Genomic DNA, 15,116 nt, shown 5'->3' on the forward strand with positions numbered 1-15,116 from the left:
ACATTCCACAATAATTCAAGAACAGAGGTAAATTTGGTCTAATTAAAAAAAAATAAAAATCAAATACTACAACTAAGTTGCTGACCAAAATATTGGTGGTGGAAGGAGACAAGGGAGAGAAAGGGGTCACATATGAGAAACTGGATTGTATCCAAATGAGACAGCTGTGGAATAGGACCCCTCAAGATACCCAGAGCTACAATAAAAGATGCAAAGCTGTGCATTACGGGGGTTGGATTTAGAAGACAGTCTGGGATTTAATGCAAAAGGAGTATCCAAAAAATAGGAGTGCACAGTATAATGGTGACAAACTAGGAGCACAATGGTATGCAGGTACCAAAGATGAAGGCAGAGAATAAGATTAAGAGAAGATTCAGGGAAGGATAAAAGACAGCTGAGGGAAGATATGAGGTTCACATGCTCCTGGGAGGGGAGAGGCGGGAGAGACTGGTCATCAAGAGAAAGCAGTAGGAATCAGGTTCACAACATCCTAAAGGAAGTGATTCTTAATGCAACAGCTAGTTGAGCCGTGAAATTAATTTTCAAATACAATGGAGGTACAGATAGGTTCAAAGGAAAGCAAAGGAGATTTCATGGAGCAGAGCTCTGTTGAAAGGTAATAAATCCACAGAAACACATGCAGTTGAAAACGTTTCTGAGTAGCAAATGATTGGGGTAAGGTTAAAGAAAGAATATAGATTTTTTTTTTTTCACAGCAGACAAAAACACCTGCAAAACACCATGTCCATTGCTTTAGTAAGCCTAGACCAAAGATTTTTACCCTTAGGCCTTCACATCTGTTCACAGTCCACCCAGATGACGACTGTCACAAACACTTTAAGTCAGCTAAAACTGACACTTTCACAAAGAGAAACACCTTGCCTTCCTCCCACTTCTTATTTCTAGTCTTTGCTGGGTGTTTACTTGCATTGTCGTAAGACTTCACAGCATACCCAAGCAGACCTCACTGTGGGTTAAAAGCACACAGCATAAAATAACTGGCTACTTCTAACCCGGGTCACTTCCCTGATACAGCTCTCCATGCAGGCACATAAATACATGTCTTGACCCAAGCGAATGACTAACATGCAGAAAAGAGTGGCCAGAGAAGCAGAAGGATGCACTGGGATTATTTAGCCCGAAGAAGAAAAGGCTTAAAGGAGATCTTATCAATGTGCATAAATTGCTTGTGGGATGGAGTGAGGCAGACTGAGCAAGGTGACCAGTGGTGACCAGTGATAGGACCAGAGGCAATGGGCACAGACTGAAATACAGAAAATTCCCTTTAAGGAAAAAAAAAAATTGATGAAGAAAGAAAAAAAGCCCCAAACAACTGTGAGGCCTGAAGAATGCAGGCTACATAGATAACTGAATGGGAAATCTGACATAACACTCCTATGGGAGATCACATCCCTAATAGAAGTGCATTTACTACCTGAAAATTTCGGGTCAATGAACTGAAATTGGCTAAGTATTTGTGGCAGAGCATGACAAGGATCTCTGAAAGACTGCATTTTTGTCCATGGACAGCAGAACATCTCTAAGGAAAGGGAAAAAATTTTCAAAATATTTTTTCTACATATATACTTGCCTATCTGTACTCAGCCTAGAAAAAGACTAAGCATAGTGATAAAGCTTCTGCTAATTTGTTTTTGCTCCATCTGTAAACAGACTAAAAGTCTGACACCTCCAAGTTCTGTCCAGCTAATAGTGCACTTCAAGACTAGCTCTTACTCCTGTATGAGTACCTTGACCATGGAACCAGTGGCACAGCAGAGATGCACCTTCCAATCTGCCATCCAGCAGAAGAGGTGCCAGGCCGGGGGAATTGTACACACAAGATGCAAGGCAAGTGCTAGCAAACAAGCACAAGAAATCTGTTAACTAAATGGAATTGAAAATAATCTCAGGATATTTTAAAAAATCCATTAACTGTCTCTTTCTTCATCTTCAGGAGATGACAAACTGCTGTTGTTGAGCAGCATGCTCTGAACAAGGAACTGCTCAGCTGTCAAACAAATGCACTGTCACACTAAAGAAATGCCTTCTCCACATTCATGTTTTGCCAGACTAAACAGCTGGAGGATGGTCTTCAACATACCAGAGCAACCCACAAAGCAAAGAGTGAAAGTCTCAGAAGGAATAAGACAAATCACCACAAAAGTGTAAGACTTTAATTACAGCTATCATTTTTTTGTCCATTGCACTGACTGGTTTGACTGCCACAAGACAAGTGAAGCCAAAATTGGTTATTTGTCTCCTCGATAAGAACCACTTTCAAACAATCTGGCGAGAGAGTTTGCCTTTGGTATACCAGACAGCCCCACTGTGTCAAATACAGGCCATTTTGCAAACAAAAATAAGAAGGTTCCAATACCACTGAAACCAGGAGAGCCCAAACAGTAGCACTATACTTAGTTTGTACCAGATGCTTGACAGCCCAAACACAGACTCAAACAGCTATAAAAAAGGTGTTTGTGAGGTGGAAGGAAGTAGAGATATGAGAAGAAAAAAAAATTGCTCCTAGCAGTGTCAGAAGGGAAAAAAAAAGAGAAACTCACTATCATAACATTTGAATCTAAACTGGGAAAATTTGGAACAGGGATCCTGTTCAAGGTGATCTTGTCAAGCCAAAAAGCAACTGCGTATGTTTTGGGGATGAGTTTCCTCCCTGATGTGTTTTTGTTTTCCAGTGCACAAGCATTAGAAAACTGCAGACTGGGAAATCTGTGTGGTCTCTGTCCCGCATAAATATGCAGTGAATATTTCCACAGTTATTTTAAGACTTCATGGGCCAAATGCATCCCTACTGCAAGATCACTGACTTAAATGAACTTGGTACAAGCAGAGAGATGGGCCCCAGGCTTCCATGAAGAAAATACAATAGTAGAGCGCTTTAATGATGTGAGCTGGAGATGGGAGATAGTTTTTAAGAAAGGTCTGTATTAAGAAATGGCAGAGTAGGTCAAGTCTCATTCTCTGCACAGTGGGAAATCTAAGCATTTTGAAGTTTTCCTAACAGCTGAAACATAACAACTACCACCTTGCCACACCTCCATGTCTGATCTTTCCCAAGATCATTTGGATCTGGAACTGATCATTAAACAAGGCTGCAGGGCTCCAGATCCTCTGAACAGTTGCCAGCTGCAGTACAAACACATTTTCATTAGGAACATTTTGATTCTGTTTAAAACAGCATTTTTTTTGACAGATAACTGTTCCACTGGCAAATTTTCATGCAGCTTCCCTACTTAATATGCCTCCCCTCCTCCCACACATGCATGTTCCAGAACTACTTCAAGAAGATAATTATACTGTATATCCACAGTGTATTGGATTTGCTCCTGCCAGGTCACCTGTCTTCACTGGGAGTGAGAGACTCCAAAAAAAGGAGTGATCAAAACAAGGGTGATGCAATGTCTACACATAAATGACATATATTCCCCAAAAATACCTGCAAATAAAAATACACAGAGTTTTTTGGGGATGGGGGCATTTAAGAGGCTTGATAGCCTCAGGGTAGCTCATATGGTGACAAATTCAGCTCTTTATTCAAGCAGCTATCTAGCAGAAAATGAGCACCATAATTATATCACCAATCTTGTTTAACAACTCATGACTTGCTTGTGCTTTGTGGGGGTCTCTAGTTTCCAGCAAATAATCCACCAGTTCTCCACAGATCTGAGTACTACTTGAATCTCCACCTCTTCCCTGTGACTCAGCATTCGGCAGGGCTGACAAGGGCTAGTCCAAGCTCCTGAACCACATTTGAAGCTGGGCAAGCCCAGCAGGACAGCACTGCAGGGACGTGAACTACACCAAGAGGAGGAACATTAGAATTGGTTAGCAGTCTCTGAAAAAGTCTTCTCAATGCCAGCCCTCTCTGCTTTAAAACAGGATTATTTTTTTCCTCCACAGCAACTACATAAAAATGGTTCATTATGCATAAGACTTGCTACCTCCAGCAGATGCAGAATTTGCCTGGTGAGTTAGGCTGAAAAAGTTTTTCACCTCCTGCTTCCTTTAAAAAATATGTGTGGGGGGAAACAAGCAAACAAACAAACAAACAAAAAAAAAAAAAAAAAAAAAAAAAAAAAAAAAAAAAAAAAACCCACAAAACCAACCCTTAAAAGCTCCTAGAAGGAGCAAACTTTTTCTATTCACTCATCATCAACTGCAGTTTTAACTATGTCCCTCTAACGAGAAATCCTCAATTGGCATGAAGTCAAACTGAGACCTCTGCAACTACAAAGTCTCCCTCCCACTCTACCATCTATTAGAATACACAAATAGAGAACCAAGGAAAGAGTTCATGGAAAGACAATGGGTTTGGCTGAATGGTGCACCCAGAAAACATTTCTCAGTAATCTCTCACCTTCATCTTCTCACTCAAACTCAGAGGTGAGACCAACAACTTTCTAGGCTCTGATCCAAGGCCCTCTGAGGTTACCACATATGATATGCAGCTTATCAAAGCTCTGACTGAATTACATCAGTATTCTATTACATGGGAATTCATATTTGAAAGCTTTCATATTCACCATTAGCACAAGGATTCCACTGAAAAAAAACCTACTGCATAAAACAAGCCAAATGAACATGCAAATTCCCACTGGATGTATCACTGAGACATGAATAAAAACAGTTCAGAAGACTAAGACTGAACATAGATGATCAAAAGAATGGGGCTTACACAAAATTTAGGCATTGAAGTTGAAAATGATACTCACTGCTACTTAGTCCTGCTCTCAGCATAAGAGAATTCAGGAACCTTGTGGTCTGCTCCTGAGAATTGCAGAAACACCAGTCTTGACAACCCACGTGCTACTCTGCGTATTAAACACTGGAACCAGCTCTTGGTTGGCACGCATCAACTCCCCCTCTGCCCATTAAAGCAGAATTATGCTCCCTCTTGCTCTCTAGGTCAATGAATCTTCAAATCTCCCATGAATAACATAACAACTTTGGCCAGATGTATGTAAAGCATGTCCCATACTCTCACACACTTAGAGAAGCTCCCTGCCTGTTTGGACACATTCCAGGAAAGTCACAGATCCAGGTCCTACACCTAAACCAGGTACAAGAGAAATAGCAACACCCTGCCTGGGGAGGGCAGCTCCTCCCTGAACACCACACCTTTCCCAACACCCCAGTACTGGAGTTCCTGCTTTTGAGGACCTGCCTCCCTTCAGGCACTGTTAACCAATTTTGCACTTAATCCAGGGCACAATGACACTGAGGGGGCAGAGATACAGCGAGCTACTTTTGCCTTCACTACACAGGGAGTAAAAGCCCTGGGGACAGCAGAGCGCTGCACATAAACCAGTCGCACATAGCCAACCCAAAATAATTTGTCATGCCTCTCTTTTTGGTGCAGCACTGCACGAAACAAGGCTATAGTGTCCTGGATATAAGCTAGTAAGCTCACGGTATGCCATGTACACTTAGCAGCTTAGATCTTCATTTGCTTAAGGCCCTCTTATCACTTTTTATTTCAGCATGTGAATGTCCCCTCTTGTGGTCCCACAAGGAGTATTTGGATTAGCAAAGTTGCATTTATATCCTTTTTGGTTCAGGTAGCTAAAGCAGATGAACTGAGTTTTCAGTGAGTTATTAGAAGGCCATCAAGCAGACTGATCTCTTGTCCATCTCTCAGATCAATTGTGAGAAGGTCACTATGACCCTTCCTGAGCTGCCAGATAATTCAGTGTTAAATTAGACTCCTCCTCAAACACCCTATTCCACATTTTCCCCTTGCTGAGCCAGCTTGACAGCCTATCTCATGCAAATCCTGAGCCTACTACCACCACTTACGCACCAGCTTTCCTAAGGTGCCTTGTCTCTCTAAGGTCAGCGGGACTCCCTCGGCAGGAAACATCATGCGTGCACACACAGCGCTGGCAGAATTAGGTTGGGAAAAAATAGGTCAAACCAGGCATACATTTAACTTGAAGACCAAACCTCATAATCATATTTTCTCAACAAATAATTCATACACATGCGCACAAAATCCACATTTTATAACCATTAGAAAATCATTCTTATATGATCAGGCAACCAAGGTTGCCTTATATAACTAGGCAACCAAGATATTTTACAGAAGCAGAGGCTCTACCAGAAACATTTCTATTCCCACTCCAAACAGAGGTTTAAACATACAACTGCTCCCCCGCAGCCCTATATCATTCTTTTGCTGTAATCAAGCAACTTCTTTCCTACTATTTTTTGGGAAGTTGTTACTCATTTCCACCCAGTGCCTTAGACATTTTTTTAGGGCTTTTTTGAAATATGGTGATGGTGCAGGGTTGAAACATGCCTGCAGGGAGCCTGGTCTGAGCCAGTACCCCTATCCCAAACTTTAAAAAGTCACCTTTGCAGACAGGGAAAAGGGAAAAGGGAAAAGGGAAAAGGGAAAAGGGAAAAGGGAAAAGGGAAAAGGGAAAAGGGAAAAGGGAAAAGGGAAAAGGGAAAAGGGAAAAGGGAAAAGGGAAAAGGGAAAAGGGAAAAGGGAAAAGGGAAAAGGGAAAAGGGAAAAGGGAAAAGGGAAAAGGGGCATGAGGGTAGCCTGCCTCTTTCTAGAAGTTCTGCAGCAACTTCCCTGGGCTTCTGATGATCTTCCAAGATAGATAAGACAATACAGCTGACACATCAAAAAAAATTACCATGTGGCTCCAACAAGCAAGTCAAGCAGCTGCTCCTTAGATTCCTTTTCTAGAAGATGCTGTCTTCTTCCACCCTACTGCAGAATCCACCTCGAGACAAACCTCAGTAACTCAATTGGCAAGCTGAACACACAGAGGCAGTCAGAACACTTTACCACACATTCGCTACACTTCTGCTGCATTTCTTGCTTGTGTTTTTGTTCCCACATCCCAAACTTTTTCATTTCCTGCCCAGCAACAATAAAACCTAACTTGCAAATTGCCCAAAGCACTTAATGATAAGCAAGTACCCTCTCTGCACCATGCGAAAGAGAGCAATATTTAAGGACTCAGAGACTAACAATTAGGTGATACATGTTTTTAATAAAATACCCTAATATAATTGCTCAAATACACATATTGAAGCTTTTAGCCTACATTATGTTATTGGGTATGGAGAAGTAGTGTAAGTTATTAAACATGTTTTAATTGTTTGAAAGATAAAATTGCATGACCAATGCTATCTGTGCAGCAAACTGCATTGCAAAGAACAGTACTTTGGAATCACTTGGTTCTTGAGCAAGGGGAAGACTGAAGGCGGAGAACAGACTATCAAAGAGAATGAAAACACAAATGCAAGAAAATCTGCAAAGAGGACATTTCGAGAGTGACAGTTCTGAGGAACATGAAAGAATAAGGCAAAGTCAAATTTCAAGAGTGGGATGTGTTCTACACCAGGATGCAGCTTCCTGACCAACGTAAGAACTGCTGCCTTTAGTGAGGTGAGAAATCTTATTTTTTAATGGGAGCTTTGTTCACATAAAAACTGGGTAATTTCACACACAAAGCAAAATACTTAAGGAACATTAAGAAGTGAAAACAAAAAGGAAAGTAAATCAAATAGCCTGACTCTTATAAACCACCAAAGTGTTTGCTCTTGGAAAAGGTTCTACCACAAGACCATGTGTTTCTCTACTGAAATAATTTTCTAGCCTAAGAAGTGGAGGAGAAAATACAGTTCAGTTCATTAGTCCTTAATACCTTGTCTGGGCAGTAACTTCCATGGCTGTTTCTGCTTTAGCCTGCTGTTTGAGTAATGAGAAAGAAATGTCAGTGCTTCACGCTGGCAAAGGACACAGCTAGTTTCCCTATGACACTCAGTTCTGTTAAAAAAAAAAAAAATCACCAGAAGCCTTGGAGCACTGCCTTTCATCAAGAAAAAATCCAAGTAACTTTAGAAGGAGCACTGCTCATTCTTAAATCAAACTCAATACCACTCTATCTCATCATTGTGGCTTGTCTGTGACTCGGGCTACGTATGTAATGTTTCTGAATCGTGACCTCATGTCGGCTACCCCTTGAGAGCATGGTGTAGTCGAATTAGGCAAGTTAAAGAGTTCACTGAAAGACCTTATTCCTTATCTCTACACAGCTTTCACGGGCCATAAGCAAGGATAGGAGACAACTTAACAGCTACTGGGCATTTCATGAGCCTCAGACAGCATCATCTTGGAAACATATGTTCTGACTCGGAGATTAAATATTTCATCTCCTTACTCCACTTTTCATCTCCTTTACCCCCACTTTTTGAGGGTTAAGCATGTGGCAACTAAACTTTGCAATTTAAATCAAGATGGACCTTCAGAGTGTAAATCTGGTATTTTCTTTGTCTTCTTAAGGCAACCACGCAGTCACACACAAAACATACCTAACTGAAGAAAAGCATATATATATATATTTAATTAAAAATCCTAGGCTGTCACATAGCTTTTTTAAACACATCATTAAAGACAATTGACAAATAACTCAATACTTGATGGATTAAAATGTGCATTAAAATGTGAACTCTAAATTTAAATTTTCCTGAGGCTGCATTAAGACCTTGGAATAGGACAGTATCTCCTACTTTAATGACAATATCAGTCGCAAAAGGGCCCAGATTTCAAGAGAAAAGCAGCAAGTTTCCCATCTTGGGACATCAGATGATCACATTCATCCAATAGTTTGTCAAGCACTTGTAAGAGTGCCCAGATGCCCAGACAGGTAACCCCACACACCTGAGTTGTTTCATCCAGCTGGAAGGACTGCAGTTCAGATAGTTCAGGAGGTGCTTTAAAACAGGCATACAGTTCACATGCAAAGCTAGATTATCCCCAGCTTCATGGCTTCTTACCTAGGTTAGCAAACTCTGTACAAGACATAATGTACATGCTGCCAAAGAGACAGATGTTGGCAGGACAGTTTGTTTTGGGGAGGAAGAAAAGTCAGGGCAACTCCTAAGATCCGGAGAGCAGCTCCTTGACCCATCTCTGCTCTATACAACCAACGCTCTGGCATTTCACCAGCACACAGTAAATAATAACTTGCTTGACCATCTCATCAAGAATTCCCCGCCCCCCACCCCTTGCTCTCCTTCTAGCCTTGGGAAAAGCAGACAAAGTTCCTGTTCCACCTCTTTTGCTTACATATGTTTCAGAGAGTTATTCCTAACCAATCCTCCTCTCTGTATGTAGTGAGTAGCACAACATCGGATCTTCCCCAGCTTGCAGGACATGATCCTAAATTTTACATGGAGATGTGTGAAAGCATTTTGTTGGCACCAAAAGTACAGCAGGCTCCTGCTTCCTTTAGGAAAACCAGGCCTGTGTGCTGAGCCACACATTTCAGAACCTGAGGAACCTGATTTGGTGATTGAAGGTTCACATGGCACACATTTTTCCTATGAAATGGAAAAACTAATTATACCACATGACATATTTCGGTCCTGGTGTTCAAGAGTCCATTAACAAAACAACTTTAAAAGGTCCTAATAGAAACAAATGCTTTTAACATCACAGACTTCCCAGATGACTCCTGCTATGGAGACAGATGACAAATCACTCTATCAGTCAACTTTAAAATCCATATTGACTACATTGAAGTAATTAGCCATTTATTTTTAGAGCATGCTCCATTTTAAACATAAGTGATTCAGTCCAAGAGATATTCTATACTCCACTGCTATTTAGTGGCTTAACAACTCTCAATTTAAATGGATTTTGATTCTGGGAGAAATACTTGCCTTTTTTGATTTTGCCTCCAGACATTGGTTGGGAATTTTAATTGAGGCTTGAAACCAAATAAATGTTGGTGTTCTACAAGCATTTGCAGAGAAATATAAAAATATCTGGAAAGTGTGAAAGAGTGAGCCTGTTTTGCTAAATGCATAAAATGAAACCTCAGCGTTGGTCTCAATAATAGGCTTCCTGGCTGCTGTGCACACGTTCTCTCCCACAGACCTTCTGCTCTGCAGCAAGGGAATGAACGCTGCCTGCACTGCTGTGTCCTCAGAGAGCTTTGCAATACAATGGAGCACAGAGATTCCCTGGGGAACACGGCGCTGATCACCGACTTTGATATTTCAAACACAAGCACCAGGGCTTCCCCCTGTTTTAAAATCTCAAAAAAAATGGCTTGTCATATCACTCCACCCCAGCTCCCAAGCCATCTCACAGTTTATCTGCATTAGAGGCAATGTTCTGGACAAAAGGATGAGGAGCTGGGATCAAGCTAAGGCTGTTTGAACTCATAGAAAAGGAGGGTGAGATTGTAAGTGGAAAGCTGGGGGAAGGAGAGTCCTGAGGAGCTGACAGTGGTTTCTGTTGCTGCCACCATTGGAGGGAGAGGACAAATGGGAGCTGCAACAGCTACTGCAGCAAAGGAACCCCACTTCAGGTTCAGTTGCTGCTCTGCTTCAACCCAGCTCGCCCGCTATTGCAAAATTAAAAGCAGTCCATGGCCAGTCACTTGGCCCCACCAGTCTGCTGCCTGGGACAACCGTTCATTTCATCTGTAGTTTGGACTAGTCTTTCTGGTCCATTTTCCACAAACATCTGAGATTGAGGACACCATCTTGCCAAAGTACAGCCCCAGCACCTCCTAAGGAGCCCCGCCCAAAGAACCTAAACTTCCTACTTCAGAGTTAACGATAGGATACCCTAGCCACACATAGCTGATCAAAAAAGGCCAAGACTGACTCACAAGCCCACACAGCTACCTAGCCACCATTCATTAACTGTAAGGAAAATGACTCTGGGCTCCCTGCATCAAAGAACCTTGCCATTTCGTCTTAATTAATTCTAAGCATCTTGCTGGCCTCAAATCTCAGCTGGAAAAAAAAAAATTAACTAAAGTAGGAGGCATCTCATCTTGCCCTTTGCTACAGGCTGCACTTCTATTTTTTTCTGAGTTGCATGACCCCCACCCTTCCGAGATTCCTGTAAAAAACAAAGTACTGCTGTGTTTTAGGACAAATACATAAGCACATAAGATCTACTCTATTTTAAGCTTTATTAGAATTAATGGTCATGATATCTAAGGCCAATAGAAATACACTTCTAAGGAATTGAGCCTGCAGTGTTTGCCATTCAGCCACTGCAGAATGACAACAGCACATGAAATGATACAGGAGAAATGGGTAAAAAAAGACTTAAACAGAAGCAAAACTGACTCATCTCCTTATTGCCAAAACCGAGAAAGCCACTGAGTGTAAACAAACAACAGACATCTTGAAGAAAAGGGGGCGTCACAATTCCTTTTCCTGCTAATAGGCAGATACACAAACCCGTATGGGCAGGATCATCCTCCAGCTACTGCAAGCCAATCTGAGGGCAACGGCCAACGCTACAGCAACATTCCCAGCAGCACAGGTGCCACTGGAGGCAAGGGAGCATCTGAGGTGATGCTGACCCCCAGTGCAATGATGGTTCATAGCTGGATCTGCTGGAAAGCTGTGGCAGCTGCAGGCATGATCTGCTCATGTAAGCTACATGTACATATCGATGCCCAGCTGAACTGTTTGGGGCACTCTGCACAAAGGCGTAACTTTGGCTTAGGCTGGCAAGCACCCCGTCTACAGAACTGGAGCCAGAGTACTTGTTTAAAGCTTAAGTTCTCCTCCCGGTCTCTAGAGGCCCACAAAGACTATGATACATACATGGTGAAGCCAGGCTTTGTGGGTATCCTTAACCTTGGAGGAAACTACATAGGGAAAGACATAGGACCACAGAGATATTTAGGAAGATCAAAAGTTATAATGAAGACAAGCCACATTCTCTAGCAAAATCTATTATCGGAAACTAAGATTTTTTGAATAATTGCTTTTTTTTAGTTACTAAAAGCCCTTCTGTTTGAACTTTGCAACTGGTGTAGAAATGGTAAGGCTGTTTTGCTGGGTATTTTTCACAAGCATCTTTCAGAGGTGGAACCAGAGGGGCAGCCTTAATGCCTGCATCCACAAGGCAGATCCAACAGCTTTAAAACACAGGCAACCTATCCTCACTGTTAGAGCAGCTCCTGGCCCAACAGCTGATGTTGATGGCCCAACACCATCACTCTCATAACTTGAACGCTACCCACAATACCACGGCCGCATCTTTTGCAGTATTTCAAAAGGCAGCTAATAAGCTAAATTTCGCTTTCACTATTTTTCCAAGTCACTGCACTGTTTGTAAGAAGACTATTCAAAAGGAGACAAGGAGAAGGATTTAATACTACCTTGAATGAACGCTACTTAGCATCCAACACAGCACGTGCAAAACTCCACGAAGCTTCACAGGGATTATCTCACAATGGCAAAGGATGCGAGATTGCATGCCATGTACGTGAAACACAAAGCCACCAAAAAAATGCACTTTAGTAACAAGTCTTAGCCAGTTATTTTTTGGAAAACAGTAAGGACCAGATTGTTTATTAGAAATGCACTTAAAATACTGAGCATATGGATTTGGGATGAATTCTTTGAGATGTTCTGAGCATGTGTATACAGCTTGCTTTCAAATAAATCACCATCACATTCAGATACTGATAGCTCCTGATAAAGTCACTGAGTGGATCAGTTCATGCTCTGGCCTGCTCTGGTTTCAAATGAGTAAGCTGACTGATACTAAAAGTTTAGGAGTCCAAAGCTCAGATCACATTAAGTCAGAAACACATCAAGGATACTATCGCACAAGTGACAAAACATACCATGCACCCTTAACTCACATGCTGCTCGCTGCTTACAAATGCTGGCCATCTGACCAACCACCCTCTGTTCTGAGCTAACTCCCTGCTCACCCTCCTGAAACAAAACAAGTAAACAGACCCCACATTTCCTCTATAAGAACACACAAGAACACATTTTCCCCTGTACTAGACTGAGACTGCACTGACAGGATGAGTAGTGTGGTAGTGTGGGCTGACTAAGCCTTTTACATCTTTTACTTCTGGTTCCAGCATGAAAATCAACATTGCACCTGTGTTGTCCAAACTGGGTGTGCACTTCACAGAAAGACAGAAGGGAAAGAAGAGAGAGCAGCCAGGATACATACCGTACTCCACTTCTCCACAAAACACACTTACTACACAGAGAAATGATAATCCCTTCTTAGTGGAAAATCCAAATTTTCAAAATGAATCCCCGAGCCAAAATGAATTACTGTAATAACTGCAATCCTCACATGAGCACTAATCAGAAAGGCATAGCTGACCACCTGCTATGTGCCACCACTGGCACAGCAGCACCCTGTCCCTAACTGATGCCCTGTTCAGACAGCACTAGGTGCCCCACAGAACGTGACAGTGGTGCTGGTAAACAGAGGGACAGGAGCACAGCCTGACTGTTGTACAGTCTCACTACGCACTTCTGCTGAGTGCAGGGGAAAAAAAAAAAAAAAAAAAAAAGCACTACTGCAGCTCCAAACAGCAGGATGCAAAATCCTCTAAACCCAGGCTGAGTAATTTCTTCTGCAACGACAGAGAAACACACGGGAAACAATGCTAGAGAGAAAGAACAAAATGAATTGTACTGCCTGTGTCAGTACAAACCCATTACCTATGCAGACTGCAAAATGAGAAACGCAGCATTTGACAATGCTACAGGCTAGGGCAATGTTTTTAACATACTTATAAGGGGTTTTTTATTATTTAATTTCTAACCAAAAAATGCAGTTACATAATAACACAAGGTAATAACCAAAATATGAAGTCACAAGATTGGCTTACAGCAACAGAGCACCGGGGGGAGAGAAGCAGTTCGTGCTTTAAATTTTACTGCATTGTCAGGGAGCCAAGAACCAAAACTGTGGGCTTCTGCTTTTACAAGGAACGGACGTAACCACCAAAAATTCGGCACGGGACCCTTCATCACCGCCTGCGTGCATCCACATCCCCAAATGATGTCAATCCCCGCCGGCACGTCGCTCATCATAATTCTACACTATTCGGTCGCTAGCGGAATTCAGCCGACAGGCCGACGGCTCAGCCCGTAACCCACCGGGGCCCGATGAGCTCCCGGAGAGCGACCCCCGCGCATCGCCCCCCGCCCAGGGCAGCGCCCACGGGCACGGCCGGGGCCCCATCCCGCACGGACCTGCGAGGCACAAAGGCGGCACCGCGCAGCCGGCCACGGTGACAGCGCACACCCACGACCCGCCGCCGCATCCCGCCGGCCGGGTGGCGGCTGCCCGCCCTAGGAAGAGCCTTTCCCGGAGCCGAGGCCGCTATCAGCCCCATCCCACCACGCACTTCTCCGCTGGGAGCCGACGCCACCCGCCCCCGCCCCACCACCCTCGGCCGGGGCCGGGCGCAGCAGCCCCTCGTACCTGGACAATGCCGGCCTGGGCGCAGCTCATGCTCCCCCCAGCGAGGGCAGGTCTCACATCCCACACGTGCCTGTCAGCCGGCAGGAAGGGAGGGCGGGCACCGAGCCGGCGTGTCAGCCCCCGCCGAGCCGCACCATAGTCCAGCACCGGCCGATACGCCCCGCGACACCGCCGCGCTCCCTCCTCCTCTTCCTCCGCCCCGCCAGCCTCCTCCCACTTCGCGCCTGTCGCTGGGTACCGGCCCCTGGAGCCACCCACACGCCGCGGCTGGCGCCCGGCAGCGCCGCCCGCCCGGCCCTGCCCTCAGAGCTCCTGCGGCCCGCCCGGCGCTGCCCTCAGAGCTCCTGCCGCCCAGCCCTCAGAGCTCCTGCCGCCCGCCCGGCGCTGCCCTCAGAGCTCCTGCCGCCCTGCCCTCAGAGCTCCTGCCGCCCGCCCGGCGCTGCCCTCAGAGCTCCTGCCGCCCGCCCGGCGCTGCCCTCAGAGCTCCCGCCGCCCAGCCCTCAGAGCTCCTGCCGCCCGCCCGGCGCTGCCCTCAGAGCTCCTGCCGCCCTGCCCTCAGAGCTCCTGCCGCCCAGCCCTCAGAGCTCCTGCCGCCCGCCCGGCGCTGCCCTCGCCAGCAGAGCCCGCACCTCGCTCCTCTCACACCATCCTCCCCCGCACAGCATCCCGGCTCTCCTCGGCTGGTCCCACGGGGACATCACCGTACACAACCCAGCTCACGACGCATCGGGCGTGGAGGAGGAAATGAAGATCGACGTGTTTTCCCCTTTGCCCGTTGAATTCGGGGCTGTCGCCCTCACACTAACAGCTCTCCAGTGCCAGAGCCTGCGGGGGGATCATTACAGCGTTTTTC

General features: G+C 44.6%; 1 protein-coding gene across 1 annotated transcript in view; it reads right to left on the bottom strand.

Annotated features, from left to right (window-relative positions):
- The window catches only part of HECW1 (HECT, C2 and WW domain containing E3 ubiquitin protein ligase 1), a 258,375-nt gene extending 243,920 nt beyond the window's left edge, over positions 1–14,455 (bottom strand). Inside the window, exon 1 of the mRNA XM_066322766.1 lies at positions 14,264–14,455. Within this exon, the coding sequence (XP_066178863.1) occupies positions 14,264–14,293 (30 nt within the window). The 5' untranslated portion in view covers positions 14,294–14,455. The remainder of the gene's footprint in view (positions 1–14,263) is intronic.
- Between the last annotated feature and the right edge of the window lie 661 nt (positions 14,456–15,116).

Source organism: Sylvia atricapilla, chromosome 1 (assembly GCF_009819655.1).
Source record: "Sylvia atricapilla isolate bSylAtr1 chromosome 1, bSylAtr1.pri, whole genome shotgun sequence".
Lineage (NCBI taxonomy): Eukaryota > Metazoa > Chordata > Aves > Passeriformes > Sylviidae > Sylvia > Sylvia atricapilla.